We start from the raw sequence: 11,549 nt of genomic DNA on the forward strand, positions 1-11,549 counted from the left end.
CAACTTGAGAATAAAAAAAAAAAAAAAAAAAAAAAAAAAAATAATATTAATCGACGTCTCGACGAAACTGTATCAACCGTTTTAAACGTCATCAAGCCTCGTTGAATAATTCTCCGTATCTACTAATTGACCGTGGGAACTCGAGCACAAAACGAAAATAAGTAGATATATGGATTGAAGTAGAAATAACGTCGGCATCCGTGGCGTACATGCTTTGCGAGCACAAATTTCTGACCGGTTTGGTCCAATCGCGGAAAGAGCTGTTTATTACGTGGCTTCTGAGATACGTACAAATGTGTCCATGCCAGTTATGTAATCATCGCTGTACAACCTTAGACCTCGATGAAGAGCATTATTGACTGGCAACGATACATTACAGTTGATTACCAATCTACAACTTTGCCATAAAAAAACATCAATATTGCGAACAATCTAGAAATTCTTTGCGCAATAATATAATGAGAATTCCTTTTTTTATAACTGAGAAACAATTCAAACGTTCGTTTTTCATGTGAAACATTTGTGAACATTATTATGGAATCTGTCCCATTCATACGAGTGCTACGAGTGTGTTTTGGCATTGAATTAGTTAAAAATATTGAATTAACTTGAAATATTATCGGGAAAAAGCTTTCGTCAACTTTTGTTCGAGTGACTCGAATTTTTTATTCCTCTTCAAGTTTCAGCTTCAAGAGAAAACTGAAACGATTTTTTTTCCGATGCGGTCTACCGATTTCTGTCCTTTTATGTATCGCGTTCTACGAATTTCCATTGACACCGGGTCGTCGAAAGCATTTTATGGTTTGCTTTAATTCGCTCGATGTACAATTTGCTCCACAATATTCTACTGATGCTTCTGTCATCAGCGGAATGTACAGTTTCGAGTTTCGAGAAATCCGATAAATCGAAATACTTGCAGCGATATTCTAGCACGGAACGTTTTAAATTCAGAGCCCCCAAAATGAACGAAAGTTTCAACTTTAGCTTAAAAACTAATAAAAAATTTGCAAGTATTAGAAAAATATATCTCCTGCGAATAGCATTTTTAAGTAGGCGTAAAACGTTATCCAGAAGTTCGTAACGTTCTTCCACGACCAAGTCTTTTTCTCCTTATTCTCTAGTGATTCGAGAACAATTGATAACACATAAATAATGAGTAATTACACGCAGGTATTATTAAACGCTCAAGTGTAAGGAACGTGTCGATAACAAGAGCTGTATTATTATTGTTGGTACTTTGATCGACTGAAAAATCGAGTTGTTCGTCGTCGTTAAAAGCTACGAGAAGATTCTCAACTGCGTCACAGTACGATTCGAAAGCTCAAGCCAATTTATTCGATGCGATGTATTGTCATCGTCTATTATCCATCAAAAAGGCATTAACTACAGAGACTGTTAAAAATTCATATGCTATGAAATGTATTTTATGACTCGATGTGTACGACGGACTCTAAAATCAAAAGTACACTTTCATTGATTTAATTTTTTTCAATATGTGTGTGTGTGTGCGTGCGTGTGTGTGTGAGTGTGAGTGTGTGTACGAATATATATTACACTGTACTAAAATGTCTTAGCCCTGAGAATGTTTCACTGAACACAATTTAATCGCGTGTTGGTAACAGCGAAGTTTTATCGACAAATCAGTTTGCCATGCAGTTGAGTCCGCATTCGATTAATCACAAATTTTTCGAGAGAAACGAAAAAAAAATGCGAAAAGACCATTACTTTCGATCTGTTTGCATTCTACTTATCGCTATCTCGGAACAATCCCTTCTTGACTTCCGGTCTCACGGTAAATCCGTGAATTTACATTCGTAAATATGTACGGAGAGCTATCGGTTGGGCACAGCATTCTCTCCATTATTTCCGGCAGACCCGTGTCCGTTTTGTTCCCAACGGGCTCCAACATATTGTTCCACAGGAGATTGGCACCTGGTGGAATGAGAAACGAAATGATCATTACCAGCCTCAATAATTTTGTGATTTTATAGTTTATTCCAATGATCCATAAAGGTTTTTCGGAGGACACTTTCCTCGATGACTATTCCGGAGGGGTTACAATCATAAAAGCGGAATTACTATGGTGCACGGTGAGAATTGAACGGTAATATTTAGCGTGAAATTCAATGTAAAATTAACCGTGATAGATTGACTGCAGGGACAAATTAATGAAAAGTACTCATTCCTGTAAGGCACTGTAAAATTTTAAAGATTTTGCAGAATTTTCAGTTTTGTAACGGTAAATATTGCGGGTAGGACGTTAAAATTTACTAAATACGTCGGTAAAAATTCCTACTTGAAGCAACAAATGTTATTTAACTTGTACGAAAATTCAATTTTTTTTCATAATAATAATCCTGAATTCTAGCTCGTCACCGCACTATCGTAACTCGCGGTGATTTATAAAATTTAATTCTCTCCGTGTGCGACCGAGATGAGACTTTTTCGAACTCAAGGCTGTGCGAAGATGAAAAAAATCTCATTTTCGTTTATAAATATCTCAACGAGTCCGGATTTATCCAAGTCAGATGGCAAAACAATTATTCATCCTTATAATTTTCAGCGATATTGACCTCTCGATCTCCCTTATCGGCGCTTCTTTCCGATTACGTTTTTAATTATAATTTATTCATTCGTGTGGGACTCCCATTTAATCATTGGCAATGAACTTCTCGTAAAATTTTTCAAAAACTGTTGCACGTGTCAGTGCTGCGATAGGAAGGAAAACAAGTTGAATTCCATTATCGATCCAATCGTCGTCGATAATACAACTCGATTGTGCTCTTCAGTTTTGCGCCTAGTCCTCGTCGCATGTGTTCTCCGACGATGTTCAAACGTAATCCAGCGGGGAAAAAAACTCGCAACGGATCCTAGTGCACAAAACCCATTCACCCTCGTGGATTTGAATTGCTAATACTAAATTTATTGATCTGCGACTATTTTTTATCGACTGTCTCCCACGTCGTCGATTTACAATTCGAAGGCGTAAAAAATATCAAACTTGAAGAGAAAATGTTAGTGGCTCGAGGATCCGGCGTTTGGACATCAGTCATTTTTATACCGATCGGAATTTCGCGCACGCTCGCATTCCTGTTTTATCGATCGAGCTCGTAACTGCCAAACCCCATCGACTATGCAACCCGGCGTGTGCTCGCGCATCCAAGAGAAGCGGGGCGCAAGGAATTTCACGAAGTTTTGAGCCACCATGGAAAAATTTGTTCTCAAATCACTTATCAATTAGTATTTATGAATTCATAATGTTACCAAGCGCATGCCCTCTTTGGCTGAAGTGAAAGCAGTCGTAAGTTACTAGACTGGAATCCATCGGTGAGGCCTGTCGGGGATCCGAATTTGGGGCATTGAAGAGTTTCGTAAATGGCTGAAATACAACTGTGAAATCCTTCGTCGTATCGTATCTGTAAATCGTCCAAAGACAATTATCGAGTGAAATATGTTACACTGAGAAAAAAAAAAAAAACGATTCTGATGCATTGAAAAAGCGGCTTCGTTACAATTTTCCCACATTTCGTAGTTATCCGGAGTTAACGAAATAAATCATTTCATTTTTCATGCTCAGAGAAGGCTTCGAACGATAAGATATTCAATTTTTTACCTCCCCGAAGCCACCAGTGATTCAGCAGCGTCTTGATACAGTCGCGCCATTTTTGATACTTGAATATCAGGCCGGTTTCCCTGATGCATACAGGCGCAGTAAAGGGGATGCAAAATATCACACATCATACTTCTAGTGACTCGCACCGAAACGGTTACATCTGTAAACAGTAAATAAAGAAATATCGGCTATGGAACAAACGGCTCAGCGCACATGAAGTCTCTCTGAGAAGCTTGGATTTGCTTTATAACCAATCAACCTATTGCCGGGACCAGGTTCACCAAAGTTCGTGGCAACGTTGCACGAAGGTAATCCAGGGCTCGTCGGAGATGAAGAGCGTAACGGACTGGTGAGAATGCCTTGGGATTGTAGCACTGGGCCGAACAGATGTCGTTGGCACCGAAAAATATGGTCACCAGCTGAAAATTTCGAGGGAGTCATGAAATTTGTTAATCGCTTGAGAAAGATTTATAAAAAATTCAATAATTCGTGTTTCTGATGGGGAAGACAATAACCGGCGTTCACTTAAAAATCTTTCTGGCACACGTTTCTATATTTTTTTCGGCTGACCGTCGATCTTTTTTCACTTGTGTGGTCTGATAAACAATTGCTCACCTTCCAATGTTTCTTCGAGTTCATTCGTGGGTTGTTTTTTATCCTTCTGACAAGAATCTGGGCCTGATGTAACGCGTCTTCGGTCGCAGCAACTGGAAACGCGACGTTCAATCCTGCGTGCGCGGATATAAATTCGCCCGTTCCTGTGGCGTAGCCCATGAGGTTTTTATTGTATTCCTGCAAGCAATGAGCGATAAATGTAGTTCTGGACATACGCGAAAATTTCGAACTTCTAATCATCGAACAACACATTTTTAGGACGTAGTTGTCTGCGCGCGCGCGCGCGCGCGCGTGTGTGTGTGTGCGTGGAAAGAGAAAAAGAAACGATCGATGTGCGAGATTACAAATGCGAATGTAACGGTATTTTAGGCCACTCGGTTAAAACTCAATTCATCTTTCGGACAATCTTTGTATTGGATAAATGAAAGAGTAGCCGTGGCTCGTTATGCGAAATGTCAAAAAGACTAACTCCCTGCTTTCACCTCCATTATACGATAAATTTTTCCATTAGAACGGCATGGAACTGATGCTGAAATAAAACCCGAAGTAGATTGCGCGTCAGGAATAATTAAATCGTTGTCAAAAAGTCGAAATTGATTGAAGAACAAAAAAGTATTTCAAATGATTGATGGCTCTCGATGGTTCGACAGATTGGGAGACTCAAAAATGTCTACCTTGATCAGATTTGGGAGTGTTAGAAACCTTCTCCAATTGCCTTGGCCACCTGCGCACCAGCTAACGCCGCGAGCTTCGATGAAAGTCCCAATAGCAAATTCCTCGAGGGCTCCGCTTCCGGCTACTAAAGAATCGCCAAGACCTCCGACGATGTCAATGTCTCCGGGTCTCAGACGATTAACATCATCCGGTGGTGACGATGATCTGCCCATTGAGAAAAATAATTATGATCGCCGGGACGATAAAACTCCAACGTTTTGGAAATCTTTGAGTTTAAACCATCGATCAGTTTCCATTCACAAAAAAAAAAACATGAGCAATACTTTTAATACTCTACCTGCCTAATTTCCTATCGCAGGGAAACGGGACTTGGGAAGAAATCGTTTGCTGTCTACGAACTCCGTCTACTATGCTCGGATAAAATATGCCGTTGTCGTCCAGTTCATTCTTGAAAAATAGACAAAAAGAACCGTCACTGCTGGTATAATCAGTCAAATCGTACTGCCGAATATTCATCATTTTTTTTGTTTTTCAAAGTCATTAGTGTTAATCCTTTAAATATTTAAAAAAAAAAAAAAAAAAAATGTAAAAAAATTCCGCACGCTACAAGTGTCGTGACAAGTTTAATTTTAATCTCGTTAAAAACTCATTCAAAGTATTAATTCCTATACAGCAATCATTTACAGCAGCAAACACGATGATTTTTTGTAAATAACGTTTCTAATGAAACAAATGGAAAGTGCTGTTCCGAGCTTCGGATGAAAATTCATTGACAGATTCCTAACCTGTGGTCTCACTGTAAATTTTGAATGCACGACACGTCGATACTTTTGCTTTCTCAAATTTGCATCGCGTACGTGCCATCAATACGACGTCTCGTTCCGGCACATTTAACTACGAATATATAAACCTGCGCTACATTGATGCAACCAAGCCGCAAGATTTTAACACGTGTTTTGTATCAGCTATGAGATATTCAAGTTTCTCGAGTGAAATTTTCGGATTTTGCCACGTAACGTTCAGAAAAAAAATAAGAAAACAGTTGCTATTTGTTGAAAAAAATGTGGAAAAGCGAGTATTCGACAGAACTTGCTTGCTCGTTAGTAAGATTCGGTTACTCTCGTTGCTTTTTATATTATTTTTTTTCAACGCACCGTATTCGGGCCATAAATTCTTTCGTTTTATATACATTTTGGTACTCGCTCAATCAGAAGAGAATTTTGCACGCTTTTGCCCGATCAGCTGAACGAGTCAATTGACCACGAATCGATCGTATCTGACGATTGGAGTGATTCGATCCTGATTCGTGACGATTGTCCCCCATCTTTTTTTTAACGTGAACCGATTATTATTTTTTTTTATTATTTTAACTCTGTTATCATTTCATCTTTTTGCGACTACAATTACACGCTATTTTTGTTATGAATATTATTGGTTCTTTCTTATTTTTCTATGCAACACTAGCATTCTTTTTGTTCTCATTACTTATTAACATTTTCGTTTATTATTTATTTTTATGTTTTTTATGATCTACTTTTATTCACTATTGCTATATTGTCTCAGAGACATATTCCAAGATATAAATATATATTCAATCAATCAATCGATCATTGGGATTGAGAAAAATATCTGAAATTCGCGAATATTTTTTCTATAGCGATGATAGTGCTTCTTCCTCCTCGATTATACATTTCTCAATGGTAATGCGGTGAAATACGAGGAAAGAAGCTTAACTACAATCGAAAATAAAGAAATAGCGAGGAAACGTATATATCTTGAGAAAAGGATCGTTAGTGATTCGTGAGCCGAAAGATTGTAATGTATGAATGTATGTGAGCTTTCTCTTGAACCGCGAGCTTCGAATGCAATGCAAACATTCAAAAGATCATCAGGATCACGACTTTGTGTTCCATTGCGCAAGATGCATATGCGGTGTGGGCAATACAAACGCATGGGTACCTTGAAATTGCCATTACTTTTCTTTTCACTTTATCCTCGATGGAAATTATTTACGCGACATATTCGATATATTTATGCATTTTATACACGCACTTCATTTAACGATCAATTTTGCTGGGAATATTTTATGAGTTTTATCTATAAATAAATGTTGATTAATAGATCATCGTTAAAATAAATTGTGCAATGCGAATATTCGACTGTCAGTGAGGGTGAAATCGAAAAAAAAAAACCGATGCCCACTAATCTCCATCGAAAAGATCGAAAAGTTGGATAACCATCGAGTTTCGCATTATTTTTAATTCACAGAAATGTGGAGCGTTTTCATCGAGATTATTTCGATGAAAGAAAAAATTCAGGATAAACAAATATTGAAGGTTGCGTAGTCCAGAATCCAAGAGAAAGTTCACAGTTTAGCAGGCTCTGCTCATGTAACGATGTCAATCGACAAGTGCGCCGATTTTTGATGACATCTTCATATGATATAAAAAAATTTTAAACGCCGCTTTTCCACAACTTTTATTCGATGGCTCAACGAGCGAGGATAGGATTTCAGAACCTATAAATCGCTTGAGTTTCACAAAAATAAAATTCGATTTTCCAATCGTCACCATCCCAAAAGGAATTTCAGTAATGTTAATTTAATTACAATAATTGACACACGAAATAATGATGAGCATACATTCGATAGCGGTAAAGTGGTCAAGTTAAATTTATCACTGAAAAACCTGAGTTTCTTCATTGCTATATAAACCATTCTGATAATCATGAAAACTCACCCTGCTCGAGTGGAAAATACTGCGGAAAGAATCCATGAAAGCCATTTGCACGGACGGTAATAAAGTACCCATGATTATGATTAATCCGGCCCGTTGAAACCCCATGTTGAGTTTGTTCTAATCGTTCGGCATCGGAAGTGAAGCAAAAACTTGATTCATTTGGGTGGTCTACGATCCCCCGAAAAAATCGATGGTTCTTCCATCTTAAGAGGCTTCATCCGACCAGTGTCTCTTTGTTCACCCTCGCCTCTCGTTCATTTCGTCTTCGCTGCAGTTTCCAAGCCGCGCTGTCGAGTCACACGAACCTTTGAAGCTCCTGGTTTTTGTTGTCTATTTACGCAAAATAAAAAAAAACAAACAAACAAACGAATGAGTTATGAAGAATGAGAATATACTTTCAAAAGCGGTGAAGGAACTTTTGAAAGATGCGGTCTCGGCAAGTTTCTTCGGTACCGGAGAATTTCGCAACGGAACATATCAGCGAAGGCTTCCATTCTTCGCGTTAGAAAAAAAATTCGGTAAGATCAATTTTTTGGCGTCCCGCGAGCAGCCTTGGAAGCTAAGGAAGACACACGCAGTTTCGCAAGAAACTTTCTCATTCAAGCTACTTTTTCGTTACAATGAGCTTGAAACGTACATCCGTACAAACAACAGAGTTATAAATATTCGGTGTGTCTGATTGGCTCGCGTGCAATTTAAGGCGAGAGTTGGGCCATATGCTGAGTACACGGATATATTTGACTGGCTACATTTCAGACGACGGCATTGGCCATTCCTCGTCATGAATTTAACGTCTTTCCGAACTCCGAGCATTGGTATTCTGTATACGTGTGAGAGCAAACACGCGTGAGTGTTTGCTCAACGGAAAGTGGTCAAAGTGAGCACGAGACGGTGTGACAAGTCGTAAATGTACCGAGTGAATATTTACGCGCGTATGGATGAGCTGTTTCACGACCAGAAGATTCAACTTCCGTTTTATCGATTAGAGCCTTCTGATATGCTCACACAGTAGTGTGATTTGTGAAGGAATTACAATCGAACTTGAATACGCTCGACGAAATGTTGAACGATTATTCTACCGGCTCACTGGAAATGTCGAAGCCTTTTTGCAAAAATGTAGTCACTAAATATCATGCAAGCTTAAAATTTTCGAAAACTTTCTAATCTTCTAGTGGACTTTGACTGGGATCGAATGTCATTGGAGCTCGTCCGAACACCGGGCTTTTAATCGAGCCTCGGCTTATGGAGTGTGCAACAACGCGCTAATTTGTCGAACATAAAACACACCGCCGGTTGCATAAAAAAACGCTCGTTCCTTTGTGCAACAAACTAATTGAGTGCTTTAGTATCTCGCTTAATGAAAGGAGGATGAATTTATTCGCACAATTAAAATTACATCAGAGTCGTACGTCAATCATAGTTTTGTGCCAATTCATTCACGAAGTTCGCTCAGATCGACGCGCGTATAAAAAATATTATGAGAGAATATTCAGAATGGGAGCTGAATGAATCGATTGAGTATAGCAAACGAGATAAAATCGTGGAAATTTCAATTACCATTCAAATATTTGAAATTGAGTGCTCCCCTAACTGGAATAAATTCTACAGAGAAAAATAGCTCGAATCGGATGAATCAGATTCTCCTTGCGGATGAGCCAAATTGAGTCGATCGTAGTCATTGAAACCGATTATCAAACAGGACGCAAAGCTTGCTCACGTTTTTCCACATTTAACGCGAATCTCCAGCGTTCCATATTTCCAGCACGCGTGAACCGAGTCGCTAAGATATTCGAAGAAATATATCGTACTCGTCCGAAAATTCATGCCTCCCGCTGACCTCCCAGAGGGACGAAAATAAAAAACCCTCCGGCTTATAAACCTTTTTCATGCTCAGACGAATTCGCCTTCCGGGTTTAAAGACCGTACGCATCAATTACTTTCCCTGCGAGGTCCGCGCACGTACTCGGAGACTCGACGTACGACTCTTTCGCATACACAGTTTGTTAACATATTTACAGACATACGATATCCATGTACGGATGTAAGAAACTATCCGAACGGGCGTTAGATTCACTCAATCTTTTCCCTCAATGATTGTGATCATTAGGAAAGACAGAGAGAGAGAGATTCACGAAGTAGTGAAGAGAGAATAATTTTTAAATCTCGAAAACGTGACAATACGCCACGTATAAACGTGGTGTATACGTCAAGTATTCGAAACCTCACGAACCCAGAAGATGAACCACCCGAACAATTTAACGATTTTTGCGAAAGATATTGAAAAATCTTCATCATAATTGCAAATAAAGAGTCGATTTGACAATGATAAACAAACGGTTATCGTTGATCTAACCACAAATAATATCGACGATGGAACTCGTTGTGAGACACGCTCGCGATTATTTCAACTCGCTATCGAATTTTTTATGGCTACCCAATGGATTGATTTTGTGAATGAAGCTGTCATGGAAAAATGATAAATACGGCTTGTGAATGGCGCGTAAAATAGGCGTAAAACATAATAGACGGGGGAGTCCCACTGTACAATGAACCGGTTACGATGTTAAAACGACGATTAACCGTACAGTTTTATTCGAATTATCTTTCGCGTACAGGTTGTAGGAAAGAAATTTGAAGTACAGTTTGAAGACGAGAAAACAGAGTTTAATTTCACAGCGACCTATGCACACACCGGCACTGTATTTATGGAAAGATAAGCTGTGTCTTTGCGGAGCTTTGCGAATAATTGATTTTTAAATAAAACGTAAATTACGATCGGTATAAAAAGATATTTACATCGGAGCCGATGCAACGTAGGCTTGGCCACTGATGTCATTTTCCTCGATCGTATATCATTGCGATAATATTATTTGAAAATGCTTGAAAAGAAACTTGGAAATGTCGGCTGAGGAACTGCGGGAAAAGGCGGGCTACCGAGAAAAATGGTAGTAAACGATCCTTTACTTGCAAAACTAACCAGCGTAGCGTTGCACTCGCGTAATCGTAAATTTATATTTCAACATTTCGTCTCCATAATTGATACAGAATCACTTTGAACTGGTCCCCGGGAGATTTTCTTCGTTGGCGATTTCGTGAAAAATGTTAAGTTTTTCCGACGTTCCGTCAGGAAGCCACCAGTCGAAAGGAAAGCACGAAAGTTGGGATGAAAATTTTTCATTCAAAGTGCACACTAATTTTGTTGCTGAATGTGGTTTTGTGTAATGTATAATTGTCTGACTTACTCGTGGAAAAAAAAGCACAGACGTTGGAATACGAATGATCACACAAACCTGTTTGCAAATCGTCGATTTGAATTAGATCGACTTTTCATTTAAGCAGAAAATGAAACGTTTTTTTTGTAACGAACGAATTAACGCTCGTGCGAATCGACGCTTATGATTTGTACGAGTTACACGTGTGCGAGAACCTTTCGCGATATATGATATTCACTGTTATCCGTGGGGTTCACCGTACATGAATGAAGGAGCCTTGTAGACGAGGCCTCGTGCATCGAGGCCCTGTCGAAGATCCCCACTATTTAGTCTTTAGTACATACCAACCTGACCGGTATACGGGGTCAACTTCATCGGGAACATGTTCACCAGCCAACTGAGCACGTGGGGCTCTCGTTCCCTCGTATCCATGCTCGATTTCCACCTTTCCACATCGATACGTGAGTACGAGCGCCGGAAATCCGTGTCACTGTTCCAGGTGCACGTTAATGAATAATAATAATTATCGTGTCGAAATGTCGACTTGCTAGTCGATGAAAAAAAAATAAGTGATTTTACGTAAGAAATTGTTATTTTTGTCGAAAGTTATTGGAATTGACGATGTTGTTTCCATCATTCTGATAAAATTCGGACTGAATTTCACGCATTAATTTAAAAAGTGATGAAAATAATATT

The 11,549-nt window shown here is 39.0% G+C and overlaps 2 protein-coding genes across 2 annotated transcripts in view; one reads left to right on the forward strand and one right to left on the reverse strand.

The window, feature by feature from the left end:
• Positions 1 to 11,549, forward strand: part of LOC122407017 (nucleoporin Nup43) — a 55,544-nt gene that overhangs the window by 26,903 nt on the left and 17,092 nt on the right. The window lies entirely within an intron of this gene.
• On the reverse strand, positions 239 to 11,067 carry LOC122406994 (phospholipase B1, membrane-associated-like). The gene is made up of 9 exons (XM_043412918.1): positions 10,932 to 11,067; positions 7,642 to 7,971; positions 5,241 to 5,350; positions 4,903 to 5,107; positions 4,229 to 4,405; positions 3,873 to 4,032; positions 3,614 to 3,773; positions 3,265 to 3,416; positions 239 to 1,932 (listed from the first exon to the last, which is right to left on the reverse strand). Exons 2-9 carry the CDS (start codon positions 7,744 to 7,746, stop codon positions 1,754 to 1,756), a joined length of 1,248 nt encoding a protein of 415 aa, XP_043268853.1. The 5' UTR covers positions 7,747 to 7,971; positions 10,932 to 11,067; the 3' UTR covers positions 239 to 1,753.

The sequence above is a fragment of the Venturia canescens genome, chromosome 1 (assembly GCF_019457755.1).
Source record: "Venturia canescens isolate UGA chromosome 1, ASM1945775v1, whole genome shotgun sequence".
Classification (NCBI taxonomy): domain Eukaryota; kingdom Metazoa; phylum Arthropoda; class Insecta; order Hymenoptera; family Ichneumonidae; genus Venturia; species Venturia canescens.